Raw genomic sequence first — 19823 nt, forward strand, 5'->3', positions numbered from 1 at the left:
TTTGGGATATTTGGGATGGAACGCCTTCCGGTGCTTCTGGTCGGCCATCACGTACGACATGGCGCCCGTCATGGCCACCGCGCAGGCGTACAGCGCCACGTTGGACAGCAGCTGTGGGGGATGATGGGAAATCCAACAAAATTTGGGATAGATTTGGGATATTTGGGATATTTGGGATATTTGGGATGGAACGCCTTCCGGTGCTTCCGGTCGGCCATCACGTACGACATGGCGCCCACCGCCACCGCGCAGGCGTACAGCGCCACGTTGGACAGCAGCTGTGGGGGATGATGGGAAACCCACCAAAATTTGGGATAGATTTGGGATATTTGGGATATTTGGGATATTTGGGATGTTTGGGATATTTGGGATGGAACGCCTTCCGGTGCTTCCGGTCGGCCATCACGTACGACATGGCGCCCGTCATGGCCACCGCGCAGGCGTACAGCGCCACGTTGGACAGCAGCTGTGGGGGATGATGGGAAACCCAACAAAATTTGGGATAGATTTGGGATATTTGGGATATTTGGGATATTTGGGATGGAACGCCTTCCGGTGCTTCCGGTCGGCCATCACGTACGACATGGCGCCCACCGCCACCGCGCAGGCGTACAGCGCCACGTTGGACAGCAGCTGTGGGGGATGATGGGAAACCCAACAAAATTTGGGATGTTTGGGATGTTTGGGATATTTGGGATATTTGGGATATTTGGGATGTTTGGGATATTTGGGATGTTTGGGATGGAACGCCTTCCGGTGCTTCCGGTCGGCCATCACGTACGACATGGCGCCCGTCATGGCCACCGCGCAGGCGTACAGCGCCACGTTGGACAGCAGCTGTGGGGCATGATGGGAAACCCAACAAAATTTGGGATAGATTTGGGATATTTGGGATATATTTGGGATGTTTGGGATGTTTGGGATGGAACGCCTTCCGGTGCTTCCGGTCGGCCATCACGTACGACATGGCGCCCACCGCCACCGCGCAGGCGTACAGCGCCACGTTGGACAGCAGCTGTGGGGCATGATGGGAAACCCCCCAAAATTTGGGATAGATTTGGGATATTTGGGATATTTGGGATGTTTGGGATGGAACGCCTTCCGGTGCTTCCGGTCGGCCATCACGTACGACATGGCGCCCGCCATGGCCACCGCGCAGGCGTACAGCGCCACGTTGGACAGCAGCTGTGGGGGATGATGGGAAACCCAACAAAATTTGGGATAGATTTGGGATATTTGGGATATTTGGGTTATTTGGGATGTTTGGGATATTTGGGATGTTTGGGATGGAACGCCTTCCGGTGCTTCCGGTCGGCCATCACGTACGACATGGCGCCCACCGCCACCGCGCAGGCGTACAGCGCCACGTTGGACAGCAGCTGTGGGGGATGATGGGAAACCCAACAAAATTTGGGATAGATTTGGGATATTTGGGATATTTGGGGTGTTTGGGATATTTGGGATATTTGGGATATTTGGGATATTTGGGATATTTGGGATGTTTGGGATATTTGGGATATTTGGGATATTTGGGATATTGGGGATATTTGGGATATTTGGGATATTGGGGATATTTGGGATGTTTGGGATATTTGGGATATTTGGGATATTTGGGATGTTTGGGATGTTTGGGATATTTGGGATATTTGGGATTATGGGATACTCGGGATGGAACGGCGGGAATTTGGGATCAGGGGATATTTGGGATGGAACGCTGGGAATTTGGGATCAGGGGATATTTGGGATGGAACAGTGGGAATTTGGGATCAGGGGATATTTGGGATATTTGGGATCACGGGATACTCAGGATAGAATGGCAGGAATTTGGGATTATGGGATGGAACAGCAGGAATTTGGGATCAGGTGATATTTGGGATGGAACACTGGGAATTTGGGATCAGGGGATATTTGGGATATTTGGGATCTCGGGATACTCGGGATGGAACGGCAGGAATTTGGGATCACGTCATATTTGGGATGGAATGCTGGGAATTTGGGATCATGGGATCTTTGGGATGGAATGGAAGGAATTTGGGATCAGGTGATATTTGGGATGGAACGGCGGGAATTTGGGATCAGGGGATATTTGGGAAGGAATGCTGGGAATCTGGGATCAGGGGATATTTGGGAAGGAATGGTGAGAATTTGGGATCAGGGGAAATTTGGGAACACAGAGGAGGAATTCGGGACGGGGGATCCTTAGGTTGGAACAGCAGGAATTTGGGATCACGGGATGGAACGGTGGGAATTTGGGATCAGGGGATATTTGGGAACACAGATGAGGAATTTGGGACGGGGGATCCTTGGGTTGGAACAGCAGGAATTTGGGATCACGGGATGGAACAGTGGGAATTTGGGATCAGGGGATATTTGGGATGGAACAGTGGGAATTTCAGATCAGGGCATATTTGGGATGGAACGGAGGGAATGTAGGATCAGGGGATATTTGGGATATTTGGGAATTTGGGATATTTGGGAACAAAGGGGAGGAATTTGGGATGGGGGATCCTTGGGATGAAAGGGCGGGAATTTGGGATCACGGGATGGAACTGAGGGAATTTGGGATTATGGGATGGAACAGCAGGAATCTGGGATCAGGGGATATTTGGGATGGAACAGTGGGAATTTGGGATCAGGGCATATTTGGGATGGAACAGTGGGAATTTGGGATCAGGGCATATTTGGGAACACAGAGGAGGAATTTGGGATCATGGGATATTCAGGATAAAACAGTGGGAATTTGGGATCACAGGATGGAACGGAGGGAATTTGGGATCAGGGGATATTTGGGATGGAATGCTGGGAATTTGGGATCACAGGATTTTTGGGAACACAGAGGAGGAATTTGGGACGGGGGATCCTTGGGTTGGAACAGCAGGAATTTGGGATCACGGGATGGAACAGTGGGAATTTGGGATCAGGTGATATTTGGGATGGAACGGCGGGAATTTGGGATCAGGGGATATTTGGGATGGAACGGCGGGAATTTGGGATCAGGGGATATTTGGGATGGAACGCTGGGAATTTGGGATCAGGGGATATTTGGGAATTTGGGATACTTGGGATGGAATGGCGGGAATTTGGGATCAGGGCATATTTGGGATGGAACAGTGGGAATTTGGGATCAGGGCATATTTGGGATGGAACGGAGGGAATTTGGGATCAGGGGATCTTTGGGATGGAACAGTGGGAATTTGGGATCAGGGGATATTTGGGATGGAATGGCGGGAATTTGGGATCACAGGATTTTTGGGAACACAGAGGAGGAATTTGGGATAGGGGATCCTTGGGTTGGAACAGCAGGAATTTGCGATTACGGGATGGAACGGTAGGAATTTGGGATCAGGTGATATTTGGGATGGAACGGCGGGAATTTGGGATCAGGGCATATTTGGGATGGAACAGTGGGAATTTGGGATCAGGGCATATTTGGGATGGAACGGAGGGAATTTGGGATCAGGGGATCTTTGGGATGGAACAGTGGGAATTTGGGATCAGGGGATATTTGGGATGGAATGGCGGGAATTTGGGATCACAGGATTTTTGGGAACACAGAGGAGGAATTTGGGATAGGGGATCCTTGGGTTGGAACAGCAGGAATTTGCGATTACGGGATGGAACGGTAGGAATTTGGGATCAGGTGATATTTGGGATGGAACGGCGGGAATTTGGGATCAGGGGATATTTGGGATGGAACGCTGGGAATTTGGGATCAGGGGATATTTGGGAATTTGGGATACTTGGGATGGAATGGCGGGAATTTGGGATCAGGGCATATTTGGGATGGAACAGTGGGAATTTGGGATCAGGGCATATTTGGGATGGAACGGAGGGAATTTGGGATCAGGGGATATTTGGGATATTTGGGAATTTGGGATATTTGGGAACAAAGGGAAGGAATTTGGGATGGGGGATCCTTGGGATGAAAGGGCGGGAATTTGGGACCACGGGATGGAACTGAGGGAATTTGGGATTATGGGATGGAAGAGCAGGAATCTGGGATCAGGGGATATTTGGGATGGAACACTGGGAATTTGGGATCAGGGGATATTTGGGATGGAACACTGGGAATTTGGGATCAGGGGATATTTGGGATGGAACGCTGGGAATTTGGGATCATGGGATATTTGGGATGGAATGCTGGGAATTTGGGATCACAGGATTTTTGGGAACACAGAGGAGGAATTTGGGACAGGGGATCCTTGGGTTGGAACAGCAGGAATTTGGGATCACGGGATGGAACAGTGGGAATTTGGGATCAGGGGATATTTGGGATGGAACGCTGGGAATTTGGGATCAGGGGATATTTGGGATATTTGGGATCACGGGATACTCAGGATAGAACGGCAGGAATTTGGGATTATGGGATGGAACAGAGGGAATTTGGGATCAGGGGATATTTGGGATGGAACACTGGGAATTTGGGATCAGGGGATATTTGGGATATTTGGGATCTCGGTATACTCGGGATGGAACAGTGGGAATTTGGGATCAGGGGATATTTGGGATGGAATGCTGGGAATTTGGGATCATGGGATCTTTGGGATGGAATGGAAGGAATTTGGGATCAGGTGATATTTGGGATGGAACGGCGGGAATTTGGGATTACGGGATGGAACAGAGGGAATTTGGGATCAGTTGATATTCAGGATGGAACTGCAGGAATTTGGGATCACGGGATATTCGGGATGGAACGGTGGGAATTTGAGATCAGGGCATATTTGGGAATTTGGGATACTTGGGATGGAATGGAGGGAATTTGGGATCAGGGGAAATTTGGGATGGAACGGCAGGAATTTGGGATCACGGGATATTTGGGAACACAGATGAGGAATTTGGGACGGGGGATCCTTGGGTTGGAACAGCAGGAATTTGGAATTACGGGATGGAACGGTGGGAATTTGGGATCAGGTGATATTCGGGATGGAACGGTGAGAATTTGGGATCAGGGGATATTTGGGATGTAACGGAGGGAATTTGGGATCAGGGGATATTTGGGAACACAGAGGAGGAATTTGGGACGGGGGATCCTTGGGTTGGAACAGCAGGAATTTGGGATCACGGGATGGAACGGTGGGAATTTGGGATCAGGGGATATTTGGGATGGAACGGAAGGAATTTGGGACCAGGGGATATTTGGGATGGAACGGAGGGAATTTGGGATCGGGTGATATTTGGGATGGAATGCTGGGAATTTGGGATCAGGGGATATTTGGGATGGAATGCTGGGAATTTGGGATCACAGGATTTTTGGGAACACAGAGGAGGAATTCGGGACGGGGGATCCTTGGGTTGGAACAGCAGGAATTTGGGATCACGGGTTGGAACAGCAGGAATTTGGGATTATGGGATGTAACAGCAGGAATTTGGGATCACGGGTTGGAACAGCAGGAATTTGGGATTATGGGATGGAACAGCAGGAATTTGGGATCACGGGTTGGAACAGCAGGAATTTGGGATCACGGGATGGAACAGTGGGAATTTGGGATCAGGGGATATTTGGGATGGAACAGCGGGAATTTGGGATCAGGGGATATTTGGGAACACAGAGGAGGAATTTGGGACGGGGGATCCTTGGGATGAAAGGGTGGGAATTTGGGATCACGGGATGGAACTGAGGGAATTTGGGATCAGGGGATATTTGGGATGGAATGGAAGGAATTTGGGATCACGGGATTTTTGGGAACAAACAGCAGGAATTCAGGATCACAGGATTTTTGGGAAGAAAGAGTGAGAATTCAGGATCACGGGATCTCTGGGATAAAAGAGCAGGAATTTGGGATCACAGGATTTTTGGGAAGAAACAGCAGGAATTCGGGATCACGGGATATTCAGGACAGAACGGAAGGAATTTGGGATCGCAGGATCTTTGGGAAGAAACAGCAGGAATTTGGGATCGCAGGATCTTTGGGAAGAAACAGCAGGAATTTGGGATCACAGGATCTTTGGGAAGAAAGAGTGAGAATTCAGGATCACGGGATCTCTGGGATAAAAGAGCAGGAATTTGGGATCACAGGATTTTTGGGATAAAAGAGCAGGAATTTGGGATCGCAGGATCTTTGGGAAGAAACAGCAGGAATTTGGGATCGCAGGATCTTTGGGAAGAAACAGCGGGAATTTGGGACCACAGGATTTTTGGGAAGAAAGAGCAAGGATTTGGGATTGCAGGATCTTTGGGAAGAAAGAGCAGGAATTTGGGATCGCAGGATATTTGGGAAGAAAGAGTGAGAATTCAGGATCACAGGATCTCTGGGATAAAAGAGCAGGAATTTGGGATCACGGGATTTTTGGGAACAAACAGCAGGAATTTGGGACCACAGGATCTTTGGGATAAAAGAGCAGGAATTTGAGACCGCAGGATTTTTGGGAACAAACAGCAGGAATTTGGGATCACAGGATTTTTGGGATAAAAGTCCCTCAGATCCCATTTTAGGATAAACCTTGGGAATCCAGGGGGGAAAGCAGCTCCGGGAGCATCCCGGGGGATTCCCGGGGTTGGAAATCCCGGAGATGTTTTGGAAAAAGGCGCAGCTGGGCCGGGATCCCGAGGGATCCCGGGAGATCCCGGGGGAAGGCAGCGGCTCCGAGCGGATCCCGTGGGAATTGCAGCCCTCGGAGCGAGAAAGTTCCGGAAAAACACGGCCTGGGCTCCGAATCCGGATTCTTGGGAATGGATCCTCCGATCCCGAATTCTGCAGGAAAAGCTCTGATTCCAGGTCCCAAATCCTGCAGGAACAGCTCCAATCCCAAATCCCAAAATTCTGCGGGAAAAGCTCCGATCCTGGATCCCAAATTCCGTGGGAAAAGCTCTGATCCCAAATGCCAAATCCTGCAGGAAAAGCTCCGATCCCAAATTCTGCAGGAAAAACTCCGATCCCAAATTCTGCAGGAAAAGCTCTGATTCCCACATCCCAAATCCTGCAGGAACAGCTCCAATTCCAAATCCCAAAATTCTGCGGGAAAAGCTCCGATCCTGGATCCCAAATCCTGCAGGAAAAGCTCCGATCCCAAATCCCAAATACTGAGGGGAAAGTTCCCATCCTGGATCCCAAATCCTGTGGGAAAAGCTCCGACCCCAGATCCCAAATTCCGCAAGAAAAGCTCCGATCCCAAATCCCAAATCCTGCAGGAAAAGCTCCGATCCCAGATCCCAAATCCTGCAGGAAAAGCTCCAATCCCAAATCCCAAATTCTATGGGAAAAACTCCGATCCCAAATCCCAAATCCTTCAGGAAAAGCTCCGATCCCAGATCCCGAATTCTGTGGGAAAAGCTCTGATCCCAAATCCTGTGGGAAAAGCTCCAACATGGATGGGATCTGGGATCCCAAATCCCAAATCCTGCAGGAAAAGCTCCGATCCCAAATCCCAAATACTGAGGGGAAAGTTCCCATCCTGGATCCCAAATTCTGTGGGAAAATCTCCAATCCCAAATCCCGTGGGAAAAGCTCCAATCCCAAATCCCAAATCCTGTGGGAAAAGCTCCGATCCCAAATCCAAAATTCTGCGGGAAAAGCTCCAATCCCAAATCCAAAATTCTGTGGGAAAAGCTCCGATCCCAAATCCAAAATTCTGTGGGAAAAGCTCCAATCCCAGATCCCAAATCCTGCAGGAAAAGCTCCGATCCCAAATTCTGCAGGAAAAGCTCCAGCATGGAGGAGATCCCAGATCCCAAATTCTGCAGGAAAAGTTCCGATCCCAAATCCCAAATCCTGCGGGAAAAGCTCCGATCCCAAATCCCAGATTTTGTGGGAAAAGCTCCGATCCTAAATCCCAAATTTTGCAGGAAATCTCCGATCCCAAATCCCAAAATTCTGCAGGAAAAGCTCCGATCCCAGATCCTTCAGGAAAAGCTCCAATCCCAGATCCCAAATCCTGCGGGAAAATCTCCGATCCCAAATCCCACAATTCTGCAGGAAAATCTCCAATCCCCAGATCCCAAATTCTCTGGGAAAAATTCCAGCAGAGGAGCAATCCCAAATCCCAAATTCTGCAGGGACAATTTCAGATTCCCATATCCCAAATCCTGCTGGGGAATCTCCGACCCCAAATCCCAAATTCTGTGGGAGAAGCTCCAAGCCCAGATCCCAAATCCTGTGGGAAAAGATCTGATCCCAAATCCCAAAATTCTGCAGGAAAGTCCCAATCCCAGATCCCAAATCCTGCGGGAAGAGCTCCAACATGGACGGGATCTGGGATCCCAAATCCCAAATTTTGCAGGAAAAGCTCCGATCCCAAATCCCAAATACTGAGGGGAAAGTTCCCATCCTGGATCCCAAATCCTGCAGGAAAAGCTCCGATCCCAGATCCCAAATTCTGCGGGAAAAGCTCCAATCCCAAATATTCTGTGGGAAAAGTTCTGATCCAGATCCCAAATCCTGCGGGAAAAGCTCCAACATGGAGGGGATCTGGGATCCCAAATCCCAAATTCTGCGGGAAAAGCTCCAATCCCAAATCCCAAATCCTTCAGGAAAAGCTCCGATCCCAAATCCCAAATCCTGTGGGAAAAACTCCGATCGCAAATCCCAAATTTTGGGGGAGAAGCTCCGATCCCTAATCACAAATATTCTGTGGGAAATGTTCTGATCCAGATCCCAAATCCTGCAGGAAAAGCTCCAATCCCAAATCCCAAATCCTGCAGGAAAAGCTTCAATCCCAGATCCCAAATTCTGTGGGAAAAGCTCCGATCGCAAATCCCAAATTTTACGGGAAAAGCTCCAATTCCGAATCCCAAATATTGTGTGGGAAATGTTCTGATCCAGATCCCAAATCCTGTGGGAAAAGCTCCGATCCCAAATCCCACATTCTGCAGGAAATCCTGCGATCCCAAATTCTGAGGGAAAAGCTCCAGCATGGAGGAGATCCCAGATCCCAAATTCTGTGGGAAAAGCTCCGATCCCAAATCCCAAATTCTGTGGGAAAAGCTCCGATCCCAGATGCCAAATTCTGCAGGAAAAGCTCCAATCCCAAATCCCAAATTTTGGGGGAAAAGCTCTGATCCCAAATCCCAAATATTCTGTGGGAAAAGTTCTGATCCAGATACCAAATCCTGCAGGAAAACTCGGATCCCAAATCCCAAATTCCCCGGGAAAACCTCCAATCCCAAATCCCAAATTCTGCAGGAAAAGCTCGTATCCCAAATCCCAAATTTTGTGGGAAAAACACTGTTCCCAAATCCCAAATATTCTGTGGGAAATGTTCTGATCCCAAATCCTGTGGGAAAAGGTCCGATCCCAAATCCCAAACCCCACATTCTGCAGGAAATCCTGCGATCCCAAATTCTGAGGGAAAAGCTCCAGCATGGAGGAGATCCCAGATCCCAAATCCTGCAGGAAACTCTCCCATGCCAAATCCCAAAATTCTGCAGGAAAATCTCTGATCCCGGATCCCAAATATTCTGTGGGAAAAGTTCCGATCCAGATCCCAAATACTGTGGGAAAAGTTCTGACCACAGATCCCAAATTCTATGGGAAAAATTCCAGCACAGGAGCAATCCCAAATCCCAAATTCTGCAGGAAAAGCTCCGATCCCAAATCCCAAAATTCTGCAGGAAAATCTACAATTCCCAGATCCCAAATCCTCCGTGAAAAATTCCATCAGAAGAGCAATCCCAAATCCCAAATCCTGCAGGAAAAGCACAGGTCCCAAATTCTGCAGGAATAACTCCGATCCCAAATCCCAAACTCTGTGGGAAAAGCTCCAATCCCAAATCCCAAATATTCTGTGGCAAAAGTTCTGATCCCAAATCCCAATTTCTGTGGGAAGGGTTCCGATCCCAGATCCCAAATCCTGCAGGAAATGCTCTGATCCCAAATTCTGCAGGAATAACTCCGATCCCAAATCCCAAATTTTGCAGGAAAATCTCCGATCCCAAATCCCAAATTCTGAGGTAAAAGCACAGGTCCCAAATCCCAAATTCTGCGGGAAAATCTCCCATCCCAAATCCTGTGGGAAAAGCTCCAACACGGAGGAGATCTCAGATCCCAGATCCTGTGGGAAAAGCTCCGATCCCAGATCCCAAATCCTGGAAAAAATCCGATCCCATTCCCACCCCACTCCCACCCCATTCCCAGGGTCCATTCCTGCACCTGCCTGGCCAGAACCCACTAACCCTTGGAATTCCCAACATTCCCAACCCATTCCTGGTCCAGTCCCACCCCATTCCCACACCTGCCTGGCCAGAACCCATTGATCCATGGAATTCCCAACAATCCCAACCCATTCCTGCTCCATTCCCGCCCCATTCCCACACCTGCCTGGCCAGAACCCATTGATCCATGGAATTCCCAACAATCCCAACCCATTCCTGATCCATTCCTGCCCCATTCCCAGGGTCCATTCCCGCACCTGCCTGGCCAGCACCCCTCGATCCATGGAATTCCTGCCCCATTCCTGCCCCATTCCCAGCCCATTCCTGGTCCATTCCCTGCCCATTCCCAGTCTCCATTCCCGCACCTGCCTGGCCTGAACCCCTCGATCCATGGAATTCCTGCCCCATTCCTGCCCCATTCCCAGCCCATTCCTGGTCCATTCCCTGCCCATTCCCAGTCTCCATTCCCGCACCTGCCTGGCCTGAACCCCTCGATCCATGGAATTCCCACCCCATTCCCGCCCCATTCCCGCCCCATTCCCGCACCTGCCTGGCCACCTCCCCTCGATCCACGCTCCCGGCTCCCCTCTGGAATTCCACCATTCCCAGGAGCAGCGCGTGCCCGCCGCAGGAGGCGGCCGCCAGCAGCAGGATCCGCCCCATTCCCTGACCCCATTCCCATTCCCATTCCCATTCCCATTCCCATTTCCACCATTCCCATTCCCTGGCCCCATTCCCATTCCCATTCCCATTCCCATTCCCAGTCCCATTCCCATTCCCTGTCCATTCCCAACATTCCCAGCCCATTCCCAGTCCATTCCCACCCCTTTCCCAGTCCATTCCCGCCCCATTCCTGCTCCATTCCCTGCCCATTCCCAGCCTATTCCCACCATTCCCACCCCATTCCCAGTGTCCATTCCTGCACCTCCCTGGCCAGAACCCCTCAATCCATGGAATTCCCACCATTCCAACCCATCCTGGTCCATTCCCACCCCATTCCAGTCTCCATTCCCGCACCTGCCTGGCCAGAACCCCTCGATCCATGGAATTTCCAACATTCCCAACCCATTCCTGGACCAGTCCCACCCCATTCCTGCACCTGCATGGCCAGAACCCCTCAATCCATGGAATTCCCACCATTCCCACCCCATTCCCAGCCCATTCCTGGTCCATTCCCAGCCCATTCCCACCATTCCCATCCCTTTTCCACAATTCCTGCCCCATTCCCACCCCATTCCCAGTGCCCATTCCCGCACCTCCCTGGCCAGAACCCCTCAATCCATGGAATTCCCACCCCATTCCCACCATTCCCACCCCATTCCCACACCTGCCTGGCCACCCCACTTGATCCAAGGAATTCCCAATCCCATCCCAGCCCATTCCTTCTCCATTCCTTGTTCATTCCCACCCCTTTTCCACCATTCCCACCCCATTCCCGCCCCATTCCCGCACCTGCCTGGCCACCTCTCCTCGATCCATGGAATTCCCAACATTCCCACCTCATTCCCGCCCCATTCCCGCACCTCCCTGGCTGAATCCCTCAATCCATTGAATTCCCACCATTCCCACCCCATTCCCACCATTCCCACCCCATTCCCAGTCTCCATTCCTGCACCTCCCTGGCCTGAACCCCTCGATCCATGGAATTCCCACCCCATTCCCAGTCTCCATTCCCGCACTTCCCTGGCCTGAACCCCTCGATCCATGGAATTCCCAGCCCATTCCTTCTCCATTCCTTGTTCATTCCCATCACTTTTCCACAATTCCCGCCCCATTCCTGCCCCATTCCCGCACCTGGCTGGCCACCTCCCCTCAATCCATGGAATTCCCGCCCCATTCCCGCCCCATTCCCGCACCTGGCTGGCCACCTCCCCTCAATCCATGGAATTCCCGCCCCATTCCCGCCCCATTCCCGCACCTGCCTGGCCACCTCCCCTCGATCCACGCTCCCGGCTCCCCTCTGGAATTCCACCATTCCCAGGAGCAGCGCGTGCCCGCCGCAGGAGGCGGCCTCCAGCAGCAGGATCCGCCCCATTCCCATTCCCATTCCCATTCCCATTCCCATTCCCAGTCCCATTCCCATTCCCTGTCCATTCCCAACATTCCCATACCATTCCCATCATTCCCAGTCCATTCCCAGTCCATTCCCACCCCTTTCCCAGTCCATTCCCGCCCCATTCCTGCTCCATTCCCTGCCCATTCCCGTCCTATTCCCACCATTCCTGCCCCATTCCTGCTCCATTCCCGCACCTCCCTGGCCAACTCCCCTCGATCCATGGAATTCCCATCATTCCCAACCCATTCCTGCTCCATTCCCACCCCATTCCCAGTCTCCATTCCTGCACTTCCCTGGCCAGAACCCGTAGATCCATGGAATTCCCAACATTCCCACCCGATTCCCGCCCCATTCCCGCACCTGCCTGGCCACCTCCCCTCGATCCACGCTCCCGGCTCCCCTCTGGAATTCCACCATTCCCAGGAGCAGCGCGTGCCCGCCGCAGGAGGCGGCCGCCAGCAGCAGGATCCGCCCCATTCCCTGGCCCCATTCCCATTCCCAATCCCATTCCCAGTCCCTGGCTCCATTCCCATTCCCATTCCCATTCCCATTCCCATTCCCTGGCCCCATTCCCAGTCCCCATTCCCATTCCCTGGCCCTATTCCCATTCCCATTCCCACCATTCCCAGTCCATTCCCACCCCTTTCCCAGCCCATTCCCGCCCCATTCCCGGCCTATTCCCACCATTCCCACCCCATTCCCAGTCTCCATTCCTGCACCTCCCTGGCCTGAACCCTTTGATCCATGGAATTCCCAGCCCATTCCCACCCCATTCCCAGCCCATTCCTTCTCCATTCCTTGTTCATTCCCATCCCTTTTCCACAATTCCCGCCCCATTCCCGCCCCATTCCCGCCCCATTCCCGCACCTGCCTGGCCACCTCCCCTCGATCCACGCTCCCGGCTCCCCTCTGGAATTCCACCATTCCCAGGAGCAGCGCGTGCCCGCCGCAGGAGGCGGCCGCCAGCAGCAGGATCCGCCCCATTCCCTGACCCCATTCCCATTCCCAATCCCATTCCCAGTCCCTGGCTCCATTCCCATTCCCATTCCCATTCCCATTCCCATTCCCTGGCCCCATTCCCAGTCCCCATTCCCATTCCCTGGCCCTATTCCCATTCCCATTCCCACCATTCCCAGTCCATTCCCACCCTTTTCCCAGCCCATTCCCGCCCCATTCCCGGCCTATTCCCACCATTCCCACCCCATTCCCAGTCTCCATTCCTGCACCTCCCTGGCCTGAACCCCTCGATCCATGGAATTCCCAGCCCATTCCCACCCCATTCCCAGCCCATTCCTTCTCCATTCCTTGTTCATTCCCATCCCTTTTCCACAATTCCCGCCCCATTCCCTGACCCCATTCCCATCCCATTCCCATTCCCATTCCCATTCCCATTCCCATTCCCATTCCCATTCCCAGTCCATTCCCACCCCTTTCCCAGCCCATTCCCACCCCATTCCCGGCCTATTCCCACCATTCCCACCCCATTCCCAGTCTCCATTCCCGCACCTGCCTGGCCACAACCCCTCGATCAATGGAATTCCCAACATTCCAATCTCATTCCCACCATTTCCACCCCATTCCTGCTGCATTCCTCCACCTGGCCAGAATCCCTTGATCCATGGAATTCCCATCATTCCCAACCCATTCCTGCTCCATTCCCAGTCTCCATTCCCGCACCTGCCTGGCCAGAACCCATTGATCCATGGAATTCCCATCATTCCCACCCCATTCCCAGCCCATTCCTGGTCCATTCCCAGCTCATTCCCACCATTCCCATCCCTTTTCCACAATTCCTGCCCCATTCCCACCCCATTCCCAGTCTCCATTCCCGCACCTGCCTGGCCAGAACCCCTCGATCCATGGAATTCCCACCCCATTCCCACCATTCCCACCCCATTCCCACACCTGCCTGGCCACCCCACTTGATCCAAGGAATTCCCAATCCCATCCCAGCCCATTCCTTCTCCATTCCTTGTTCACTCCCATCCCTTTTCCACAATTCCCACCCCATTCCCAGTCTCCATTCCCGCACCTGCCTGGCCAGAACCCCTCGATCCATGGAATTCCCAAGATTCCAATCTCATTCCCACCATTCCCACCTCATTCCTGCTGCATTCCTCCACCTGGCCAGAATCCCTTGATCCATGGAATTCCCAACACTCCCAACCCATTCCTGGTCCATTCCCACCCCATTCCCAGTCTCTATTCCTGCACCTGCCTGGCCAGAACCCCTCGATCCATGGAATTCCCACCCCATTCCCAGCCCATTCCCGCCCCATTCCCGCACCTGCCTGGCCACCTCCCCTCGATCCACGCTCCCGGCTCCCCTCTGGAATTCCACGAATCCCAGGAGCAGCGCGTGCCCGCCGCAGGAGGCGGCCGCCAGCAGCAGGATCCCAGCCCCATTCCCTGGCCCCATTCCCATCCCATTCCCATTCCCATTCCCATTTCCATTCCCATCCCATTCCCATTCCTGTTATTCCCATTCCCATTCCCATCCCATACCCATTCCCATTCCCAGCCCATTCCCGCCCCGTTCTCTTTCCATTCCTGCCCCATTCCCAGTCTCCATTCCCGCACCTGCCTGGCCAGAACCCCTCGATCCATGGAATTCCCAACATTCCCAACCCATTCCTGCTCCATTCCCACCCCATTCCCAGTCTCCATTCCCACACCTGCCTGGCCTGAACCACTCAATCCAAGGAATTCCCGCCCCATTCCCGCCCCATTCCTGATCCATTCCCACCATTCCCAACCCATTCCCACCGCGTTCCCACCATTCCCAGCCCATTCCTGGTCCATTCCCACCCCATTCCCAGTCTCCGTTCCTGCACCTCCCTGGCCTGAACCCCTCGATCCATGGAATTCCTGCCCCATTCCCGCCCCATTCCCGCCCCATTCCCGCACCTGCCTGGCCACCTCCCCTCGATCCACGCTCCCGGCTCCCCTCTGGAATTCCACGAATCCCAGGAGCAGCGCGTGCCCGCCGCAGGAGGCGGCCGCCAGCAGCAGGATCCGCCCCATTCCCTGACCCCATTCCCATTCCCATTCCCATTCCCATTCCCTGGCCCCAGTCCCATTCCCATTCCCATTCCCATTCCCATTCCCATTGATCCCATTCCCATCCCATTCTCATTCCCATTCCCAACATTCCCATCCCATTCCCATCATTCCCAGCCCATTCCCAGTCTCTTCCCACCCCTTTCCCAGCCCATTCCCGCCCCATTCCTGCTCCATTCCCTGCCCATTCCCGGCCTATTCCCACCATTCCCACCCCATTCCCTGTCTCCATTCCCGCACCTCCCTGGCCTGAACCCCTCGATCCATGGAATTCCCACCATTCCCAGCCCATTCCTGCTCCATTCCCACCCCATTCCCAGTGTCCATTCCCACATCTCCCTGGCCAGAACCCCTCGATCCATGGAATTCCCAACACTCCAATCTCATTCCCACCATTCCCACCACATTCCTGCTGCATTCCTCCACTTGGCCAGAATCCCTCGATCCAAGGAATTCCCAACATTCCCAGCCCATTCCTGCTCCATTCCCACCCCATTCCCAGTCTCCATTCCCGCACCTCCCTGGCCAGAACCCCTCGATCCATGGAATTCCTGCCCCATTCCTGCACCTCCCTGGCCTGAACCCCTCGATCCATGGAATTCCTGCCCCATTCCCAGCCCATTCCCGCCCCATTCCCGCACCTGCCTGGCCACCTCCCCTCGATCCACGCTCCCGGCTCCCCTCTGGAATTCCACCATTCCCAGGAGCAGCGCGTGCCCGCCGCAGGAGGCGGCCGCCAGCAGCAGGATCCGCCCCATTCCCGGGCCCCATTCCCATTCCCATTCCCATTCCCATTTCCATTCCCTGGCCCCATTCCCATTCCCACCTGTCCCATTCCATTCCCAGTCTATTCCCACCCCTTTCCCAGTCCATTCCTGCCCCATTCCTGCTGTATTCCAGCACCTGCCTGGCCAGGACCCCTCAATCCATGGAATTCCCACCATTCCCAACCCATTCCTGGTCCATTCCCACCCCATTCCCAGTCTCCATTCCCTCACCTGCCTGGCCAGAACCCACCAATCCATGGAATTCCCACCATTCCCAACCCATTCCTGGTCCATTCCCACCCCATTCCCAGTGTCCATTCCCACACCTCCCTGGCCTGAACCCCTCGATCCAAGGAATTCCCAATCCATTCCCACCCCATTCCCAGCCCATTCCTTTTCCATTCCTTGTTCATTCCCATCCCTTTTCCACAATTCCCGCCCCATTCCCTGACCCCATTCCCATCCCATTCCCATTCCCATTCCCATTCCCACCCCATTCCCATCATTCCCAGTCCATTCCCACCATTCCCAGTCCATTCCCATTCCCATTCTCTTTCCATTCCTGCCCCATTCCCAGCCTATTCCCACCATTCCCACCCCATTCCCAGTCTCCATTCCCGCACCTGACTGCCCAGAACTCCTGGATCCAAGGAATTCCCACCATTCCCAACCCATTCCTGGTCCATTCCCACCCCATTCCCAGTCTCCATTCCCGCATCTCCCTGGCCAGAACCCCTCAATCCATGGAATTCCCGCCCCATTCCCGCACCTGCCTGGCCACCTCCCCTCGATCCACGCTCCCGGCTCCCCTCTGGAATTCCACCATTCCCAGGAGCAGCGCGTGCCCGCCGCAGGAGGCGGCCGCCAGCAGCAGGATCCGCCCCATTCCCTGGCCCCATTCCCATTCCCATTCCCATTCCCATTCCCAACATTCCCATCATTCCCAGTCCATTCCCAGTCTATTCTCACCCCTTTCCCAGTCCATTCCTGCCCCATTCCTGCTCCATTCCCTGCCCATTCCCGGACTATTCCCACTATTCCCGCCCCATTCCCGCCCCATTCCCACACCTGCCTGGCCACCTCCCCTCGATCCATGGAATTCCCGCCCCATTCCCGCACCTGCCTGGCCACCTCCCCTCGATCCACGCTCCCGGCTCCCCTCTGGAATTCCACGAATCCCAGGAGCAGCGCGTGCCCGCCGCAGGAGGCGGCCTCCAGCAGCAGGATCCGCCCCATTCCCATTCCCATTCCCATTCCCATTCCCATTCCCATTCCCATTCCCAGTCCCATTCCCATTCCCTGTCCATTCCCAACATTCCCATACCATTCCCATCATTCCCAGTCCATTCCCAGTCCATTCCCACCCCTTTCCCAGTCCATTCCCGCCCCATTCCTGCTCCATTCCCTGCCCATTCCCGTCCTATTCCCACCATTCCTGCCCCATTCCTGCTCCATTCCCGCACCTCCCTGGCCAGAACCCCTCGATCCATGGAATTCCCAACATTCCCAACCCATTCCTGCTCCATTCCCACCCCATTCCCAGTCTCCATTCCTGCACCTGCCTGGCCAGAACCCCTCGATCCATGGAATTCCCAGCCCATTCCCGCCCCATTCCTGGTCCATTCCCACCCCATTCCCAGTCTCCATTCCCACATCTCCCTGGTCTGAACCCCTTGATCCATGGAATTCCCAACATTCCCAACCCATTCCTGGTCCATTCCCCCCCCATTCCCAGTCTCTATTCCTGCACCTCCCTGGCCAGAACCCCTCGATCCATGGAATTCCCGCCCCATTCCCACCCCATTCCCGCCCCATTCCCGCACCTGCCTGGCCACCTCCCCTCGATCCACGCTCCCGGCTCCCCTCTGGAATTCCACGATTCCCAGGAGCAGCGCGTGCCCGCCGCAGGAGGCGGCCGCCAGCAGGAGGATCCGCGCCAGGCGCAGCGGCAGCGTCAGGAAGCAGGAGAAGGCGAAGAACGCCTGCCAGCCCGCCGTGTCCACCGCCTCTGGAAAACTCCTCTGGAATTCCAAACCCAGCAACCCCCACAGCTGCGCCACCGTCAGCGCCCACAACCCTCCGGGCAGGAATTTCTGGGAAAAATCCTCCGGGAGAAGCCGGGATTTCAACAGCAGGAAAACCGCGCCGTGCGCCACCAGCCCCGCCAGCGCCGCCAGCGCCGGGAAAAGTTTTTCCATGCGGGAAAATCCGGCGCACATTCCCAGGATGTAGCAGTCGAAAAGAGCGGAGAAGACCACCAGGACCAGCAGGGTTTCGTGGCGCTGGCGGCGGAAATAAGTCTGGTAGAGTTTTTCCAGGGATTCCGGAGAGAAGGAAAAACGTCGGGAATGCGGCAGGCACGGGCAGGGGCCGCCCCAACCCTGCGGGGCCGGAGATTCCCGGGAGCGGCGGAGATTCCCGTCGGGATCCGAGGGGAAACTCAAGGAATAATCGGCGGAGTATTCGGCCGAGAATTCCGGCTCGGAGAAGGCGCGGTTCCTCGGCATCTTTTCCTGGGAGAAATTCCCGGTTTTTTGGTTTTTTCCCAGCTCGGAATTCCCGGTTTTTTTATTCCAGAGGGAATCTCGGGATGCTCAGCGCGGCGTCGCCATCCTGCGGGGGCTGCCCGCACGGTTTTTCGGCTGCCTCAATCCACCGGGAAAATTCCGGGATTGGGAATTTTTGGAGGTCGGGATTCCCGGCTGGTTCCTGAAATTCCTTCCCGGCCGATTCCCGGTTAATTCCCGGCCGAATTCCGGTTAATTCCCGGCCGAATCCCGGTTCCTTCCCGGCCGATTCCCGGTTCTTTCCCGGCCGAATTCCGGTTAATTCCCGGCCGATTCCCGGTTAATTCCCGGCCGATTCCCGGTTTTTTCCCGGCCGGATTCCCGGCTGATTCCCGAAATCCTTCCCCGGTTCCTTCCCCGGCTGATTCCCGAAATTCCTTCCCGGCCGAATCCCGTTTTTTTCCCGGCTGAATCCCGGTTTTTTCCCGGCCGATTCCCGAAATTCCTTCCCGGCCGATTCCCGGTTAATTCCCGGCTCCTTCCCCGCCGATTCCCGAAATTCCTTCCCGGCCGAATCCCGGTTCTTTCCCGGCCGATTCCCGGCTTCTTCCCGGCCGATTCCCGAAATTCCTTCCCGGCCGAATCCCGAAATTCCTTCCCGGCCGATTCCCGGTTAATTCCCGGCTCCTTCCCGGCCGAATCCCGAAATTCCTTCCCGGTCGAATCCCGAAATTCCTTCCTGGCCAAATCCCGGCTCCTTCCCGGTCGAATCCCGGAATTCCTTCCCGGTTCCTTCCCCGGCTGATTCCCGAAATTCCTTCCCGGCCGATTCCCGGTTTTTCCCGGCCAATTCCCGGCTCCTTCCCGGCCGAATCCCGAAATTCCTTCCCGGCCGATTCCCGAAATTCCTTCCCGGCCGATTCCCGGCTCCTTCCCGGTCGAATCCCGGAATTTCCTCCCGGTTCCTTCCCGTGCAATTCCCGGAATTCCTTCCCGGCTCCTTCCCGGCCGATTCCGGATTTTTCCCGGATTTTGATTCCCGGTTCTTTCCGTGCCGATTCCCGGTGGATTCCCGGTTTTTTTTTTGGGTTGTTTTGGGTTTTTTTCCCCCTTTCCCGGCTCCTCCCGGTTCCCAGCTCCTTTTCCAGGCGCTTTCCCAGCTTTCCCAGCTCTGCCCCAGAGATGTCGCGATGCCTCCCCTGCTCCTCCTTCCCGAGATGCTTCGTTCCCGCCGGGATCCACAAAAAAAAAAAAATCCGGGAAAAAAACAAAATCCGGACCACAAAAAAAACCCCGAAAAAACCGGGAAAAAATTAAAAAAAATGTAAAAAAACCGGGAAAACCAA

The 19823-nt window shown here is 54.2% G+C and overlaps 1 protein-coding gene across 1 annotated transcript in view; it reads right to left on the bottom strand.

The window, feature by feature from the left end:
• Window positions 1-18477, bottom strand: part of ADCY3 (adenylate cyclase 3) — a gene marked incomplete at its 5' end in the record, with an annotated part of 72702 nt that extends 54225 nt beyond the window's left edge. Inside the window, one exon of the mRNA XM_084227591.1 lies at window positions 17794-18477. Within this exon, the coding sequence (XP_084083717.1) occupies window positions 17794-18477 (684 nt within the window). The remainder of the gene's footprint in view (window positions 1-17793) is intronic.
• Between the last annotated feature and the right edge of the window lie 1346 nt (window positions 18478-19823).

The sequence above is a fragment of the Fringilla coelebs genome (genome assembly GCF_963513975.1).
Source record: "Fringilla coelebs genome assembly, contig: SCAFFOLD_212, whole genome shotgun sequence".
Classification (NCBI taxonomy): domain Eukaryota; kingdom Metazoa; phylum Chordata; class Aves; order Passeriformes; family Fringillidae; genus Fringilla; species Fringilla coelebs.